This window comes from Indicator indicator, chromosome 6 (assembly GCF_027791375.1).
Source record: "Indicator indicator isolate 239-I01 chromosome 6, UM_Iind_1.1, whole genome shotgun sequence".
Taxonomy (NCBI): Eukaryota; Metazoa; Chordata; class Aves; order Piciformes; family Indicatoridae; genus Indicator; species Indicator indicator.
Window position 1 is genome coordinate 59,750 of NC_072015.1, and position 18,815 is coordinate 78,564.

Genomic DNA, 18,815 nt, shown 5'->3' on the forward strand with positions numbered 1-18,815 from the left:
ACTGAGAGTTGGGCAGAGAGGAACCTAATGAGGCACAAGAAGTGCAGAGTCCTGCAGCTGGGCAGGAAGAATCAACTGCAGCAGGACAGGTTGGGAGGAGATCTGCTGGAGAGCAGCCCCAAGGAGAAGGAGCTGGGAGTGCTGGTGGGCAGCAAGTTCTGCATGGCACAGCAATGTGTCCTGGGGGCCAAGAAGGCCAAGGGGATCCTGGGGGGCATTCAGAGGAGTGTGGCCAGCAGAGCCAGGGAGCTTCTCCTCCCCCTCTGCTCTGCCCTGCTCACACCTCCCCTGCAATATTGCATCCAGCTCTGGGCTGCCCAGGTCAGGAGGGACAGGGATCTGCTGGGGAGAGTCCAAGGGAGGGCTGCAAGGATGCTGAAGGGCCTGGAGCAGTGCCTGGGGAGGAGAGGCTGAGAGCCCTGGGGGTGCTTAGTGTGGAGAGGAGAAGGCTGAGAGGGATCTGCTCAATGTCTCTCAAGAGCTGAGGGCTGGGGGTCAGGAGGGAGGGGACAGGGACAGGCTCTGCTCAGCTGCACCGGCATAGGACAAGAGGCAATGGATGGAAACTGCAGCGCAGGAGGTTCCACCTCAGCAGGAGGAGGAACTTCTTCCCTGGGAGGGTGCCAGAGGCCTGGAGCAGGCTGCCCAGAGAGGTTGTGGAGTCTCCTTGTCTGGAGCCTTTGCAGCCCTGTCTGGATGTGTTGCTGTGTGCCCTGTGCTGGATTCTCTGGTCCTGCTCTGGCAGGGGCTTGGACTGGATGCTCTCCAGAGGTCCCTTCCAACCCCTAACATCCTGGGATGCTGTGAAACTGGAGAGGCTTTTCCCATGATATTTCTGGCTGGTTAAACAGAATGCTGGAATTGTTTCAGTTGGAGAAGTCCCCTAGGATCCAGTCCTTTGACTTTTAGACTCTTGAGTCCAAAGCAATGCTTTAATTGTCACAGGTTCACAGATTGGGAGGGGCTGGAAAGGGCCACCAGAGATCCCCCAGCCCAACCCCTGCCAAAGCAGGGGCACCCAGGGCAGGACACACAGAACACCTCCAGGTGGGGTTGGAAGCTCTGCAGAGCAGGAGACTCCACAACCCCTCTGGGCAGCCTGCTCCAGTGCCCCAGCAGCCTCACACCAAGTAAGTTTTGGGTCCATTGTCCTTGTGCTGTCACTGGGGACCACCAAACAGAGCCTGGCCTCTTCTTGCCCCCCAGCCCTCAGCTATTGACAGACATTGATCAGATCCCTCTCAGCCTTCTCCTCTCCACACTAACCACCCCCAGGGCTCTCAGTCTCTCTTCTCAGGGGAGATGCTCAAGTCCCCAAATCCTCCTCCTGGCTCTCCCTTGGACTCTGTCCAGCAGGTCTCTGTCTCTCTTGACCTGGGGAGCCCCAAACTGGACACAATGCTCCAGCTGTGGTCTCAGCAGGGCAGACCAGAGCAGAGGGGGACCAGAACCTCCCCAGCCCTGCTGGCCACACTTCTCCTGCTGTCCCCCAGGACTCCCTTGGCTCTCTTGGCCACAGGGGCTCATTGCTGCCCCATGCAGAACTTGCTGCCCACCAGCACTCCAAGGTCTTTCTCCATGAAGCTGCTCTCCAGCAGGACCCCCCCTGGCTTGCACTGGTGCCTGGGGTTGCTCCTCCCCAGGTGCAGGGCTCTGCACTTTGCCCTTGTGTTTGGTTGCAACTCTTTAAATCAGAAGGGGAAAGGAAAGGAATCTGGGCAGCAACCCCAGCAAGCATTAAGCAATGGTTTGAGGCTGAACAAGCCCTGGTGAGGTTTGTATTTAATCTCTGCTAATAGAAGTTGTGCCAGTTGTGTGCCATTGATTTTTATCCCTTGTTTGTGTTCTGCTTTGTTATTACAGTGGACCCTAGCAGCCTATTGTCATCTTAATGTAACACACAAATCTATTATAACCTGATTATATTTCCCCACTGGAAGCATTTTGTGAGGGAGGGCATAATCTTTAATGGAATTTGGGTGGGAATTAAATTATACAAGCATCAATAAACATAATTCAGAAGGAGTAAAGCAGCTTTAATTTATTTGGGGCTGTAATGGCATCAGGCACAGGCTGAATGCAAATGCAAGAGGGCTGAAAGCAGGAGGAGAGCAGATGAGCAGCAAGTGAAACCCTTTCCTAGCCAGCACTGGAATTGGATGGGCAGGAGCCTCATGGCTCAGGAGACTGCAGGCAGGAAGGGAAAAAAAAACCTCAAAGTGGTTTCTGAAGAGGTTTTAGCTGAGTTTTACCCCAGGCTGAGCAGAAGAGGCTTTGGGAGAGCTGCTGGTGTAGTTAGTGTGGTGGCTTGGAAAGGTGAAAGGAAGTCCCAGAACAACTTCCCCCCAAAAAACAAATAAAGCAACAACTAAATGAAAAAATCACAGCAGAAGACACCAAAAAAACAAAACCCAAAAAACAAACAAACAAAACAAAACAACAAAACACAACCCCCCCCAACAAGCACAAAACCCCCAAGACACCCAAAAAGGCAACAAAACACAAAAGTCCAACCCCAAACAACAACAAAAAGCAAAACATTTCCAACAGCCAAAATCCATCCCCAAGAACCAAAAATCCTCAACAAACACAAACCAAACCAAGAAACAAACAAAAAAACCACAAGAAGTCCAAATCAAACCAAAACCAAACCAAGAAACAAACCAAACAACCCCAACAAGCCAAAAAACATCAAAAACCATCCCCCAAAACCCCAACAAACCAACCAGGAAAACCCCAACATCAGCAAAAAAAACCCACAACAGCCCCAAAAGCCAAAAGAAAACAACACAGAATCCTGGAATGGGTTGGGTTGGAAGGGATCTTGGAGATCACAGAATCATGGAATGGGTTGGAAGGGATCTTCAAGATCATGGAGTTGCAGCCCCCTGCCATTGGCCATTTGCCATGGAGCTAAGCCCATGGTTAGGTCTCAGTTCCACAGAGAAGCAGAAGAAGCTTTCATGGAGCACAAAGTGGAGGAGCTAACAGGAGGTTATCCAAAGACAGTCAGTGGCTGCTGTCCTCATCCCTTAACCAACCTTTGTCATGGGAGCAGTGAGAGTTTGTCCTTAGCCTGGAGAGAAGAGTCCAGGAACACCTCAGAGCTGCCTGCCAGGACCTGAAGGCATCTTGCAGGAAGGGATCCTGCAGAGGGACTTTTGCTGAGGGGGTCTGGAGCCAGGCCAAGGGGGAATGGTTTGGAGCTGAGGCAGAGCAGGGGGAGGCTGGAGCTGAGGCAGAAGTTCTTCAGTGCCAGGGGGTGAGATTCTGGCACAGGCTGCCCAGGGAGGCTGTGGCTGCCTCCTGCCTGGGGGTGCTCCAGGCCAAGCTGGATGAGGCCTTGAGCAGCTGAGTGTAGCTGAGAGGTGTCCCTGTGCATGGAGGGCAGCTTGGAGGAGAGGAGCTCTGAGCTCCCTTTCAGCCTGAACCATTCTGTGACTCTCTGAGCTCCCTTTCAGCCTGAACCATTCTGTGACTCTCTGAGCTCCCTTCTACCCTGAACCATTCTGTGACTCTCTGAGCTCCCTTCTACCCTGATCCATTCAATGGTTCTGTGATCTCCTACCCTGAGCCGTTCTCTGATCTTCCTTCCACCCTGAGCCATTCTCTGATCCCTGATGTCCCTTCCCACCCCGGGCCATTCCCTTCCGCATGCTCAAACTGCTGTTTTGTTCCCCCTTCCGCCGCCGCCATGCCCGGCCGCGGGGCGCCGCAGGTGCCGGCCCCGGGCAGCAGCAGCTCCACGCCGTCGCGCAAGCCGCAGCCGGCGGCGCCCAAGGTTCGGCGCAGCGTCAGCAGCCGCATCCAGGAGGCGGTGAAGGCCATTGCCCTCTGCCACAACGTCACCCCCGTCTACGAGGGCCGCGCCGGGGGCTCCGCCGAGACCGAGGACGCCGAGGTGGACCAGGACTTCAGCGACGAGAGCAGAACCTACCAAGCCTCCAGCCCCGACGAGGTCAGTCCGGCACGGCGGGGGCGGGGCCGGCCCCAACAGCCTGCGGGGCGAGGGAGCTTCTGCCCCTCTGCTGTGCCCTGCTGAGACCGAACCTTGGAATGTTGTGTCCAGGGCTGGGCTCCCCAGTTCAAGGGGGACAGGGATCTGCTGGGGATACTCCAGGGGAGGCTATGAGGATGCTGAAGGGCATGGGACACGTGTGCGGTGCACAGGCTGAGAGCCTGGAGAAGAGAAGGCTGAGAGGGGCTCTGAGCAATGGTTCCAGATAGCTGAGGGGTGGGGGGCAAGGAGCAGGAAGGGGCCAGGCTCTGCTTCGTGGTGCCCAAAGACAGGACAAGGGGCAGTGGACACAAACTGGAACCAGGAGGTTCCACCTCAACATGAGAGCAGCCAGACAGAAAGGGACCTGGGGGTGCTGGTTGATAGTAGGCTGAGCATGAGCCAGCAGTGTGTCCAGGCTGGAGAGCCAATGGCATCCTGGCCTGGGTCAGGAATAGTGCAGCCAGCAGGACAAGGGAGGTTGTTCTGCCCTGTGCTCAGCACTGGTCAGGCCACACCTTGAGTCCTGTGTCCAGTTCTGGGCTCCTCAATTCAAGAGAGATATTGAGGTAGCTGGAACATGTCCAGAGAAGGGCAACAAAGCTGGTGAGGGGTCCGGAGCACAGGCCTGTGAGGAGAGGCTGAGGGAGCTGGGGATGTTTAGCCTGGAGAAGAGGAGGCTCAGGGGAGACCTCATTGCTGTCTACAGCTACCTGAGGGGAGGTTGTAGCCAGGTGGGGGTTGGGCTCTTCTTCCAGGCAACCAGCAGCAGAACGAGGGGGACAGTCTCAAACTGTGCCAGGGGAGGTCTAGGCTGGAGATTAGGAGGAAGTTCTTCACAGAGAGAGAGATTGGCCATTAGAATGTGCTGCCCAGGGAGGTGGTGTAGTCACCATCCCTGGAGATGTTCAAGAGAAGCCTGGATGAGGCACTTGGTGCCATGGTCTGGTTGATTGGATAGGGCTGGGTTATCATAGGTTGGACTGGATGATCTTGGAGGTCTCTTCCAACCTGGTTGATTCTATGAGGAGAAGCTTCTTTGGTGTGAGGCTGCTGAGCCCTGGAGCAGGCTGCCCAGAGAGGCTGTGGAGTCTCCTCTGGAGACTGTCCAAACCCACCTGGATGTGTTCTTCTGTGACCTGCCCTGTGTGATGCTGCTCTAGTAGGGGGTTTGGGCTGGATGCTCTCCAGAGGTCCCTTCTGACCCCTCCCAGTCCATGATGCTCTCCCAGTGGGCTGCTGGATGCTCACTCACTTGCCCAGCACCTGGCAGTGCTGCCATGAAGAGCAAACCTCCTCAGTTTGGCTGAGGGAAACAGCTGTGAGAGCTGAGAATTCTGATCCTGGAGAAAGACAGAGGTTCCAACCAATTCTATGGATCTGTGAGCTCTGAGGTCCCTCCCAGCCCAACCCATTCTATGGTTCTGTGAGCTCTGAGGTCCCTCCCAACCCATTCTGTGGTTCTGTGAACTCTGAGGTCCCTCCCAACCCAACCCATTCTATGGTTCTGTGAGCTCTGAGGTCCCTCCCAACCCATTCTATGGTTCTGTGAGCTCTGAGGTCCCTCCCAACCCAACCCATTCTATGGTTCTGTGAGCTCTGAGGTCTCTTCCAACCCATTCTATGGTTCTATGAGCTCTGAGGTCCCTCCCAACCCATTCTATGGTTCTGTGAGCTCTGAGGTCCCTCCCAAACCAACCCATTCTATGGTTCTGTGAGCTCTGAGGTCCCTCCCAACCCAACCCATTCTATGGTTCTGTGAGCTCTGAGGTCCCTCCCAGCCCAACCCATTCTATGGTTCTGTGAGCTCTGAGGTCCCTCCCAACCCATTCTGTGGTTCTGTGAGCTCTGAGGTCCCTCCCAACCCATTCTGTGGTTCTGTGAACTCTGAGGTCCCTCCCAACCCAACCCATTCTATGGTTCTGTGAGCTCTGAGGTCCCTCCCAACCCATTCTATGGTTCTATGAGCTCTGAGGTCCCTCCCAACCCATTCTATGGTTCTGTGAGCTCTGAGGTCCCTCCCAACCCATTCTATGGTTCTGTGAGCTCTGAGGTCCCTCCCAACCCAACCCATTCTATGGTTCTGTGAGCTCTGAGGTCTCTTCCAACCCATTCTATGGTTCTATGAGCTCTGAGGTCCCTCCCAAACCAACCCATTCTATGGTTCTGTGAGCTCTGAGGTCCCTCCCAACCCAACCCATTCTATGGTTCTGTGAGCTCTGAGGTCCCTCCCAGCCCAACCCATTCTATGGTTCTGTGAGCTCTGAGGTCCCTCCCAACCCATTCTGTGGTTCTGTGAGCTCTGAGGTCCCTCCCAACCCATTCTATGGTTCTGTGAGCTCTGAGGTCCCTTCCAACCCATTCCATGGTTCTATGATCTCTGAGGTCCCTCTCAACCCATTCTATGGTTCTGTGAGCTCTGAGGTCCCTCCCAACCCAACCATTCTATGGTTCTGTGAGCTCTGAGGTCCCTCCCAACCCAACCCATTCTGTGGTTCTATGAGCTCTGAGGTCCCTCCCAACCCATTCTGTGGTTCTATGAGCTCTGAGGTCCCTCCCAACCCATTCTATGGTTCTATGAGCTCTGAGGTCCCTCCCAACCCATTCTATGGTTCTATGAGCTCTGAGGTCCCTCCCAACCCAACCCATTCTATGGTTCTGTGAGCTCTGAGGTCCCTCCCAACCCAATCCATTCTATGGTTCTGTGAGCTCTGAGGTCCCTCCCAACCCATTCTGTGGTTCCGTGAGCTCTGAGGTCCCTCCCAACCCATTCTATGGTTCTGTGAGCTCTGAGGTCCCTCCCAACCCAACCCAACCCATTCTATATTTCTGTGAGCTCTGAGGTCCCTCCCAACCCAACCCATTCTATATTTCTGTGAGCTCTGAGGTCCCTCCCAACCCAATCCATTCTATGGTTCTGTGAGCTCTGAGGTCCCTCCCAACCCATTCTGTGGTTCTATGAGCTCTGAGGTCCCTCCCAACCCATTCTATGGTTCTGTGAGCTCTGAGGTCCCTCCCAACCCATTCTGTGGTTCTGTGAGCTCTGAGGTCCCTCCCAACCCATTCTATGGTTCTGTGAGCTCTGAGGTCCCTCCCAACCCAACCCATTCTATGGTTCTGTGAGCTCTGAGGTCTCTCCCAACCCATTCTATGGTTCTGTGAGCTCTGAGGTCCCTCCCAACCCATTCTATGGTTCTGTGAGCTCTGAGGTCCCTCCCAACCCAACCCATTCTATGGTTCTGTGAGCTCTGAGGTCCCTCCCAACCCAATCCATTCTATGGTTCTGTGAGCTCTGAGGTCCCTCCCAACCCATTCTGTGGTTCTGTGAGCTCTGAGGTCCCTCCCAACCCAACCCATTCTATGGTTCTGTGAGCTCTGAGGTCCCTCCCAACCCATTCTATGGTTCTGTGAGCTCTGAGGTCCCTTCCAACCCATTCCATGGTTCTATGATCTCTGAGGTCCCTCCCAACCCATTCTATGGTTCTATGAGCTCTGAGGTTCCTTCCAACCCATTCTATGGTTCTGTGAGCTCTGAGGTTCCTTCCAACCCAACCTGTTCCTTAATTCAATGACCTTCAGGCTTGGAAAGAGGAGATCACGTGAGAACAGGACAGAGCTGGGAACAGGGTAGGAAGGGAAAGGGAAGAGAAAAATCAGCAAGAAAGAAATGTTTGGGTGCTTGGAAGCAGAGGAAGCAAAGATATCCTCTTGATAATGATGTAATTAATTATTACTTTGCATTATCTTTAACAGTGAGGTGAAAAATGGGCATTGCAGAGCAGACAGCATCCAATTCCTGTTCCCATTTCTCCAAGCTGCTGCTTGGAAACTCCTAAAGCTGATCCCTTTGCCCCAGTATCCTTTAATGCAATCAGAAATTGATGCTAAATGGAGTCTTGGGGGCAAAAAAGGAAAGAGAAAGCTCCCAAAAGTCCATTTCAGAACCATCCAAACTGCAGCATTAGAGCAAAAAACAACCAACCAAGCAAAAAAAAAAAAATCAAACCACCTCCCTCCCAGCAGGTCTCTGTCATAATTTTTTGTGCTCTTCAGAGCTGTATTGATGCAGTGTTTGCAGATCACTGGAGCCTAAGGAAAATCATGGGACTGGTTTCATTATTCATCTGATTGAACCCTGCTGCAGCCAGGCTGATGGATGGTGCCAGGGTTTCCCAGCCACCACATCTGCCATCAACAGAGCATTTCCCCTGCTTCTGAATCCCAGAGCTTGGAATATGTGCACCCTGGAGCTCTCTGGAGGGAGAAGGGTCCCTGGGGGGTTGCTGTGGAAGCTCAGCACTGACCTGGCACAGCCCACAGTGGGTTAGCATTAGCAGTTGGTAGGCTTCAGCCCCTGAGGTGCTTTGGGGCTTGCTCAGCATTCAGCTCCTGCTCTTCTGGGGGTCGTGCTGGTGGAGCTGGCTGCATTTTACAGCCCTCTGAAGGAGGATGTTGCTTGCACAGATGTCTGTTGCATGGTATCATAGAATCTGGGAATGGCTTAGGTTGGAGGGGACCTTGGAGGCCATAGAACCATAGAATGGGTTGGGCTGGAAGGGACTTCAGAGACCAGAGACTCACAGAATGGCTCAGGCTGGAAGGGAGCTCAGAGCTCCTTTCCTCCAAGCTCAGGGACACCTCTCAGCTAGACTCAGCTGCTCAAGGCCTCATCCAGCCTGGCCTGGAGCACCCCCAGGCAGGAGGCAGCCACAGCCTCTCTGGGCAGCCTGTGCCACAGTCTCACCCCCCCCTGGCACTGCAGAACTTCTGCCTCAGCTCCAGCCTCCCCCTGCTCTGCCTCAGCTCCAAACCATTCCCCCTTGGCCTGGCTCCAGACCCCCTCAGCAAAAGTCCCTCTGCAGGATCCCTTCCTGCAAGATGCCTTCAGGTCCTGGCAGGCAGCTCTGAGGTGCCCCTGGAGCCTTCTCCTCTGCAGGCTGCACACCCCCAGCTCCCTCAGCCTGTGCTCCCAGCAGAGCTGCTCCAGCCTTTGCAGCACCTTTGTGACCTCCTCTGGCCTCTCTCCTGCAGCTCTGTGTCCTCCTCCTGCTGGAGCCAGCAGAGCTGGAGGCAGGATTGGAGGAGAGGTGTGAGCAGAGCAGCGCCCAGGGGCAGAATCCCTTCTGCTGCCCTCTGCCCACACATTCCTGATGCAGCCCAGGGCAGGGTCTCAGCTGAGCAGAGGACACTCTGCAGGTACCAACTCTCCCTGCAGGTTGGGGGAGTGTAAGAAGCTGCTCAGCAGCAGGCTGCCCAGCTCTGCACTTGCCTGCCTTCACCTGAGGGCTTCATTTGGCATTGCTGCCACCTGCATGTGTCCAGCTGCAGCTGCAGTGGCAGCAGGGCCCAGCCTGCACATCCAGCAGTAGGTGCATCCATCATAAAATATGTATTGATCTCCTTCTGGAGCAACCTGAGATAAGGCCCTGATTTGGTATTCATCATGTGAGCCCTGCTTATGCCAGGCTCTTTGTTTCTTATGATCAGTGATCAATATTTCATTTTCTCCTGGAAGACTGGAAAGTTTCATTTGCCTGTCACTTGTCCTCTACAGCTGCAGCATAGCAAACAGTGAGCACCCACGGAGAGAGCTCACCAGGAAGGGAAAAAAAACCAAAACCCCAGCAAGGACCTGAGAGCAGCTCCTGCTGGGCCCTGGGAGGGCTGAGCTCAGCTCCTCTGTGGAGGGGCAGCTCCCTCCAGGCCATCCACAGCCAGGAAGGGAGATCAGGCACAGGAGGGGAAGCCCTGGGGGCAGAGGTCACAGCCCGGAGCGGCCAGGGCCGTGCCAGGAACAAGGAAGGCTCTGAAGACCTTTTGCTCCCCCAGGGTGGGAGGAGATTGATCAGCTGTGGTTTGTAATGACTGCTTACCCTCCCGGGGCAGCTCATTGTGGCTCCTGCTTTGTCCTGCTTCCTGCTCCAGCAGCCCCAACGCCAGCACAGGAGCAGCTTAACTCCTACCTCCCGGGCTGCTCAGCTCCCTAATCCCAACCTTTCTGTCCCAGGAGAGGTTGCTGCCAGCTGTAGGGCAGGCTGCAGCAGAGGCAGTGGTGTGAGGAGCAGGCAGGGAGCTGCTGTGCCCTGCTGGAGGCAGCTGCTGTGTGCAGCAGCCTGGAGCTGTGCCCTGGGACATTGTTGGCTGCAGCTCATTGTCTGTGCTCATCACAGCAGCACTGATTTTCTTGTTGTGTCAGTGCAGGGCATGGGGGGCAAAGCAAAGCACTCAGCAGCAGCAAACCACCACTGCCATGACCTTCCAGGCCCACCAAGAGTAAACTCCTCCACGGCTTTGTCGGCAGGGTTGAAGGACAGCTTGGGTTGGGTTTTGGTTTTTTTTGTATTGTGATCAAGTTGTAATTTTTGAAGCTCAAAATTTTGGCTGAATTAGGAAATTTCTGCCTCAGAAGGGCTGTTGGAGAGCAAATCACTGCTCAGGGAGACCAAGCAAAGCAGTGCTGGTGGCAACAGGTGGCAGCTGTGGGTGGGCAATCCAAGGACACAGTGGGGCAGGGAGGAAGGCAAAACTCAACTTCTGGCTGCAGAGGGGAACCATGGCCTGGGCTGCAGCCAGAAGAGTGTGGGCAGAGGGCAGGAGAGGGGAATCTGCCTCTTGGCTCTGCTCTACTCAGACCTCACCTCCAGTCCTGCCTCCAGCTCTGCTGTCCCCAGTAGAAGAAGGGCACAGAGCTGCTGGAGAGAGGCCAGAGGAGTGATGCCTCTCACCTAGCCCAGGTTGCTCAAGGCCTCATCCAGCCTGGCCTGGAGCACCCCCAGGCAGGAGGCAGCCACAGCCTCCCTGGGCAGCCTGTGCCACAGTCTCACCCCCCTGGCACTGCAGAACTTCTGCCTCAGCTCCAAACCATTCCCCCTTGGCCTGGCTCCAGACCCCCTCAGCAAAAGTCCCTCTGCAGGATCCCTTCCTGCAGGATGCCTTCAGGTCCTGGCAGGCAGCTCTGAAGTGCCCCTGGAGCCTTCTCCTCTGCAGGCTGCACAACCCCAGCTCCCTCAGCCTGTGCTCCCAGCAGAGCTGCTCCAGCCCTTGCAGCATCTTTCTGGCCTCCTCTGGCCTCTCTCCACAGCTCTGTGGCCTCCTTCTGCTGGAGCCAGCAGAGCTGGAGGCAGGATTGGAGGTAAGGTGTGAGCAGAGCAGAGCCCAGGGGCAGAATCCCCTCTGCTGCCCTCTGCCCACACTCCTCTGGCTGCAGTCCAGCTCACAGCTGCCTGAGAGCTGCAGGAGGGCACTGCTGGCTCCTGGGGAGCTGCTCAGCACTCAAGGTACTGAACTCTTTCATCCTCAGAACTGGAAGTACATAAAGATATGGCTGGTCCTCTAAATGGTCTCTGGAGAGTGTTCCTCCTTCCATCTCAGGCTTGATTTTGACTTTGGAGCTGTTGAGGCTGAGCTGCTCCAATTCACTCAGCAGGACAAGAGTCCAGCTTCAGTCTTCCACTCAAGTCTGTTCAGTTGTCTTTCAGGCATCTGTTTGAGTCTGGGGGCTTGAGTTCTGCCAGGGGAGGGTTAGGCTGGAGATGAGGAACAATTTATTGGCTGCAAGAGTGGTCAGGGACTGGCACAGGGTTTCCAGGGAGGTGATGGATTCCCCATCCCTGGAGGTGTTCAAGGAACCTGTGGCCGTGGTGGTGCTGGGTTGATGCTGGACTGGCTGAGCTCAGAGGTCATGGCCATGGCATTTGAGGGCATGGTTTGGTGGCCATGGTGGTGCTGGGTTGATGCTGGACTGGAGGATGTTGCAGGTCCTTTCCAGCCATCATCAGTCTGTGACCCTTGAGCCTTGCTGGCTGTTTCTGCTCTGGCATTTGCCCTGCTAAGTGTGGCAGAAACCAAACCTGCCTGGAGCTGTGTGCGGGCCAGGTAGAAGGCTCCAAGCTGACTGTGCTGGCAAGGGCTAATGCAGAGGGAAAGGTGAAGCCAAGCATGAAGGAAACAATCACCAGCTGTTGAGTCACCAAATATAGAAGCCTCAAGTCCCCAAGTGCAGAGGGACACCCAGGAGATGATAGGATGGGAGCAGGAAGATGGCAATTTGCAGGTCAGAAGCTAATAGCAACCTTTCAGTGTGAATATTGGAAATGAACCTGAGGAGGGTTGGATCAGTTACAGCTTCCAGGGCATTTGGACTGGAGAAGAAAAATCTCTAAAACAAACAAACAAACAAACAACAAAACCCCAAAATACCTTCCTGGAAATGCTTTGAAATGTTGCTTTTCAAAGTGGTTCTGTTCTCCTTGCTGGGTTTGCTGCTGCTGCTGCTGGTGGTGCATTCCCAGATGGCCACTGCTGGGCTTTCTCTTAGGCATTGCCACAAAGGTGATTCAGGTTTTGTTCCAGGACTATATCTGCATAGCTCAGAGATTTCCTGTGGGTGAAATTCATGCTGAGCATCACCCATGGTGCTGAGCTTGCTGACAGTCACAGAATGGCCCAGCTTGGAAGGGACCTTCAAGATCATCCAGTTCCAACCTCCCCTCCATGCCCAGGGACACCTCTCAGCTAGACTCAGCTGCTCAAGGCCTCATCCAGCCTGGCCTTCAGCACCCCCAGGCAGGAGGCAGCCACAGCCTCCCTGGGCAGCCTGTGCCAGAGTCTCACCCGCCTGGCACTGCAGAACTTCTGCCTCAGCTCCAGCCTCCCCCTGCTCTGCCTCAGCTCCAAACCATTCCCCCTTGGCCTGGCTCCAGACCCCCTCAGCAAAAGTCCCTCTGCAGGATCCCTTCCTGCAGGATGCCTTCAGGTCCTGGCAGGCAGCTCTGAGGTGCCCCTGGAGCCTTCTCCTCTGCAGGCTGCACACCCCCAGCTCCCTCAGCCTGTGCTCCCAGCAGAGCTGCTCCAGCCCTTGCAGCATCTTGTGGCCTCCTCTGGCCTCTCTCCACAGCTCTGTGTCCTCCTCCTGCTGGAGCCAGCAGAGCTGGAGGCAGGATTGGAGGTGAGGTGTGAGCAGAGCAGAGCCCAGGGGCAGAATCCCCTCTGCTGCCCTCTGCCCACACTCCTCTGGCTGCAGCCCAGGTCCCAGCTGCCTGAGGGCTGCAGGAGCGCACTGCTGGCTCCTGGGAGCTGCTCAGCACTCAGCACCCCCAAGGCTCTTTCTGCAGGGCTGCTTTCAACCCACTCAGCACCCAGCCTGAAGAATAATAATGCTGAGAAGAATATTCTTATTAATATTCTTACTAATAATATTCTTAATATTAATAACATTTGAGTAATGATAATAATCTTACTAATAAGATTTTCTTCTCTGTCTTACCCACAGCAGTGCCTCCATTTGCATCTAACTGCAGAGCTGCCCAAATGTTGTACACAAAAGTGCTCTGACAAGCTTTTGCTCAGGGCTGGTGCTGGTGCAGTTCTGATTTTTGCCTCTTTTTGCCTAATTTCCACTTAATTCCCTTTAACTCTTGGCTAAATCTGCGAGGGATTTGTCAGAGCTGTCATCTCTGGCCAGTCTATTCCACTTCCCCCCCAAATCAGCTGTTTTTAATTCTTCCTAAGCCTTTTGGTGAGCTTTCAGGAGAAGAGCTCTCCTCTGATGGGTGCAGGTTTTGTCCTCAGTCTGCTGCTGTTCACTTTTTGTGTTGTTTTTAGCCCCAAATCGTGGGCAGGGTTCAGCCTTTCCCCTTAGCAGGGCTTGATTAATGTCAGAGCATAATGAACCCTTCACACTTCTACTCTGCCCTTTTCTCCCCCTCCAGGTAGCTCTGGTGCAGTGGACAGAGAGCGTGGGCCTGACTCTGATGACCAGGGACCTGACCTCCATGCAGCTGAAGACCCCTGGGGGACACATCCTGACCTACTACATCCTGCAGATCTTCCCCTTCACCTCTGAGAGCAAGAGGATGGGTATCATTGTGAGGGTAAGCTGGGGCCTGGACCTCCCTCTCCAGAGATGGAGCTTTGGAGACATTTCTACTGAGGTTCCATTTTCATAACATTGGCTTCAGGGCACTGAGTCACTGGGGGGGGATGTTCTTCAGTACAAGGATGGTGGCAGTCTGGCACAGGCTGCCCCAGGGAGGCTGGGGATGTCCAGTCCCTGGAGGGGTGCCAGGCCAGGCTGGATGAGACCTTGGGCAACCTGGGCTGGTGGGAGGGGTCCCTGCCCATGGCAGGGGGTTGGAACTGGATGGCCTTGAAGGTCACTTCCAACCCAACCCATTCCAGGATTCTCTGATCTTCAAGGTCCCTTCCAATCCAACCCACTCCATGACTCCATCATCCAGAAGGTCCCTTCAAACCCAACCCATTCCACGATTCCATCCTCTTGAAGGTCCCTTCCAACCCAACCCACTCCATGGCTTTTCTGTGCTACTGGAGCTGCTGCTTCTGCAGCCCCAGTGCTGATGTGTGGGCTGCACACAGGGGCTGGGATGTGTCAGGCAGGTGCTCAGATGTCTCCTAGGCAGAATCAGGGCATGGAGGGACCTGTGCTGCGCTGGGTGAGGCTGGCACCAGGAGCCCTGTCAGCAGTGCCACCTTCAGAGGTGCTCAGAAGCTTGCAGACCAGACCAAGCCATGTCTCCAAGTCCTGTGCACAGGAGTCCTGTGGCCATGCCACGGATGCTCCATCTTCAGAACCTCTGAGGGCATCCTTAATGCCTTTGGGGTGCCCAAGGTCCATGCTGAGCCACTTGAGGAGGCAGATGGGGGTAGGGAGCTGTCCTGGCTGTGTAAGCAAGGCTGGGTTTGATTTTTCCTCCCGCTTTCTGGCCAATTCCAGGATGAATCCTCAGGAGAAATCACCTTCTACATGAAGGGAGCAGATGTTGCCATGTCCACCATCGTGCAGTACAACGACTGGCTGGAAGAGGAGGTAAGGAGCCAGAGCAGCACTGCCTGAAAACTGACACTGGGGCTCAAAAAAACCTACACTTCTCAAATCAAGAGAAAACCTAAATGTTTCCAAGCTAAGTGAAAGCCTACACGTTTGAAAGCAAACTCAAAAATTCAAACAGTTAAAAAAATCAAAACAAAACCCTGAAAACTTCAAATCAGAACCTACAAAACTTCAAATCAAAGTAAAAACTGAAGGTAAAAAAAATCAAAATAAAAACCTAAAAAATTTCAAATCAAAGTAAAAAAACTAAAAAATCAAAATAAAACCCTAAAAATTTCAAATAAAAAAACTAAAAAATCAAAATGAAACCCTAAAAGTTTCAAATTAAAGTTAAAAACTAAACTTCAAAAATCCAAATAAAACCCTAATCAAAGTAGAACCGAAGAATTTCAAATCAAAAATAAAAGCTAAAGATAAAAAAAATAAAAACAAAACCTTAAACATTTCAAATCAAAATAGAATCTAAATATTTCAAATCAAAGTAAAACCTACAATTTTCAAATCAAAGTCAAAACTAAACAGTTAAAAGATGAAAATAAAAGCCTAAAAATTTCCAATCAAAAAAACCCTAAAGGTTATAAAATCAAAGTGAAAACCTAAGAATTTAAAATCAAAACCTAAACATTTCAAATCAAAACCAAAACCTAAAATTTCAAATCAAAGCCAAAACTGAACAGAGACAAACTCAACATGAAACCTGAACATTTCTAATCAAAGTAAAATCTAAAAGTTCCAAAGCAAAGGAAAAACTAAACAGTGAAAAAAATACAACCTACACATTTCAAAGGAAAGTCAAAATGAAACAGTGAAAAAATCAAAATAAAACCTAAGAATTTCAAATCAAAATAGAGCAAATAAAAACCATTCAAATGGAATTAAATCTAAACGTTTCAAATGGAATCTTGTGCCCACTTCTGGGCCCCTCAGCTCAAGAAGGACTTCAGGGAACTGCTGGAGAGAGTCCATGGCAGAGGCACAGAGCTGCTGCAGGCAGTGGAACATCTCCTGTGAGGCCAGGCTGAGGGAGCTGGGGCTGGGAGCTGGGAGCAGAGCAGCCTGAGGGCTGCCCTCATTGCTGGGGATAAAGATGTGCAGGGCTGGAGCCAGGCTCTGCTCAGGGGTGGCCAAGAACAGCACAAGGGGCACTGGGTGCCAGCTGGAGCAGAGGAGGTACCCTGGGAACAGAAAACTTTGTCCCTGTGAGGGTGGCAGAGCCTGGAGCAGGCTGCCCAGGGAGGCTGTGGAGTCTCCTGCTCTGCAGCCTTTCCGACCCCATCTGGCTGTGTTCTGTGTGCCCTGCCCTGGGTGCCCTGCTCTGGCAGGGGGGTCGGGCTGGGTGCTCTCTGGAGGTCCCTTCCAGACCCTGTGTGAAATTCCAGAGAGGTGTTAGGAATTCCAAGGCTTCCTCAGGTTTTCAACCAAATGGAGATTTATTTGTTTGGGTTTTTTAACCACATTTCTGACTTTTACTGTAAAAATTGGCTCTGAATCTCCAAACTGCTGAACATTCCTCACCCTCTGCCTCCAGTGCTCAGCACCACCAGCATCACCTCCTCCTGCCCCTGCCATGCAGACAAGAAGCTCAGGCTGCAGCAGCCCCGTGGATGCTCATCATGGTATTGGCAAATATGAATCAATAGCTGCTGCAGGGCACTTGGGATGGATTCAGGGCCATGAAATAAATTAAAACTCCCTCAAGACACTCAGCAGAGTGTCATAAAAATTATCTTTTGGTGCTAACGATGCACAATTAATTGTGAAATAATTGTTCCCTGTGCTGGGCTTGATGAGGTCAGGTCAGTAGAGTGGGCTGGGGGCTGGGAGGCAGCCTGGCTTGTCTTGGATGCTTCCCATGCCAGGGCTGCTTTCCATGGCCACAGCCTCTGTTGGTTTCACTCCTCAGTGGCATAAGAAAATGGGGGTGAAGTGCCCCAAAAGGAGTTTGGTTTGAGAGCTTTAGCCCAAAAGAGGTTTTCTTCAAGGCAGAGAAGGAAATCTCCTTGCCCACAGCAACCAACCCATCGAGGGGTCCTGAAGCAAAATCTCTTTTGATTCTGTTTTGTGCCTTCTCCAAAGTAAACAGAGAACCACTGAGGCTGGGAAAGACCTCTCAGAGCATCAGCTCCAACCTTCTGCCCAGCACCTCCATAGCCACCAGGCCAACGGACCTCTGGAGAGGATTGAGTACAGGGCTTGGAAGGGACCTCTGGAGAGGATTGAGTGCAGGACTTGGAAGGGACCTCTGGAGATCAAGCCCAGCCCCAGCTCTGCTGCCATTTGGGATCCCCTCTCCCAATGGCAGGGGATCCAGTTGGGATCCCCTCTCCTATATCCAGGTTGTTTTCCTCTGGAACAAGCCTCACAACTTTTAATAAAATGAAATTTGATGAAATTTGGTTAAATTTCATGGCATTCGATGAAATTTGGTTAAAGTAGATGAAATTTGATGAAATGCTATGAAAGCTGATGAGATTTGATGAAATTCAATTAAATTTGAAGAAATCTGATGAAATTCCATGAAATTCAATTAAATTCTGTTGAAATCTGATGAAATTTGATTAAATTTGATGAAATGGGATGAAATTTGATGAAATTCAACTAAATTCAATGGAATTTTGTTAAGTTCAATGAAATGTGATTAAATTTTATGGAATCTGATGGAATTCAATGAAATTTGATTGCATTTTGTTAAATCTGATGAAATTCAATGCAACTCAATGCAAATTGAGGCAATGTGATGAAATTGGAGCCCCAAAGGCCAGGGGCCAGCAGCACAGGGGACACCCTGCTAGCACCCACACTGAACAGGTGAGGTTGGTGACAAACTGTGACAAGAGTGGGGACAGTCTGCAGCTGCTCCTGCAGTTACTGGAACCATCTTTGCAATGGTCCTTGTTGAATGGGAAGATGAATTAATTATGGAATGAATTAATTATCATGATGAGGAACTTCAACAAGAATGGGGACACTCTGTGCTTGTTACTGCCATTTTGGGACCATCTTGTCAATGATCAAATTTTTTGATTCTCATAAAAAGTATTAGTTGTTAATTATGGAATTATTTAATTATCATGGAAAGAATTAATTAATTATGTTAGAAAGGTCCTGGAACCCAGGGGAGCTGAAGAATTAGGGGGGAGAAACTACCAAGAATGGGGACACTCTGCACTTGCTACTGCAGTTTTTGGACCATCTCTGCAATGATCAAATTATTTGATTGTTGTGGAAAGCTTAATTAATTAGTTAAGTTAGATTAATTGATTATGGAATTATTTAATTTTGATGGAAAAATCCTAGAACCCTGAAAATTTGGGGTGAATAACTGTAACAAGAATGGGGACACACTGCACTTGCTACTGCAGTTTTTGGACCATCTTTGCAATGGCGAAATTCTTTGATTGTCATGGAAAGACCATGGAAAGATTTATTTGATTATGTTGGAAAGGTCCTGGAACCCAGGGAACCTGAAGAGCTGGGATGAGAAACTGTACCAAGAATGGGCACACTGCAGTTTTTGGACCCTGTTGGCAGTGGTCAAACGATTTGATTGTCATGGAAAGATTAATTGATTAATAATTAGATTAATTAATTATTAATTATGGAATTATTCATTATCATGGAAAAAATCCTAGCACCCAGGGGACCTGAAGAATTGGGGTGAGAAACTGTACCAAGAATGGGGACACTGCAATTTTTGGACCATCTCTGCAATGGTCAAATTATTTCATTGTCATGGAAAGGTCAATTTATTACCAATTGTTTTAATTACTGATTTACTAATTATGGAATTATTTAATTCTGATGGAAAAATCCTAGAACCCAGGGGAGCTGAAGAGGTGAGGGAACTTAACAGGAATGGGGACACTCTCTGCTTGTTACTGCCATCTTTGGACCATCTTTGCAACGATCAAGTTATTTGATTGTCATTGGGGAAATTAATTAATTAATTGGATTAATAATGGGATT

The 18,815-nt window shown here is 51.7% G+C and overlaps 1 protein-coding gene across 4 annotated transcripts in view; it reads left to right on the forward strand.

Annotated features, from left to right (window-relative positions):
• Positions 1-18,815, forward strand: part of ATP9B (ATPase phospholipid transporting 9B (putative)) — a 79,725-nt gene that overhangs the window by 47,061 nt on the left and 13,849 nt on the right. For 2 of the 4 annotated variants that reach the window (XM_054382021.1, XM_054382023.1), the window contains exons 15-19: positions 172-175; positions 2,970-2,994; positions 3,742-3,958; positions 13,708-13,869; positions 14,733-14,825. In XM_054382021.1, coding sequence (XP_054237996.1) covers positions 172-175; positions 2,970-2,994; positions 3,742-3,958; positions 13,708-13,869; positions 14,733-14,825 — 501 coding nt within the window. Of the gene's footprint in view, positions 1-171; positions 176-2,969; positions 2,995-3,718; positions 3,959-13,707; positions 13,870-14,732; positions 14,826-18,815 lie in introns of all 4 variants that reach the window. The other 2 variants (XM_054382020.1, XM_054382022.1) reach the window with 2 other exon arrangements.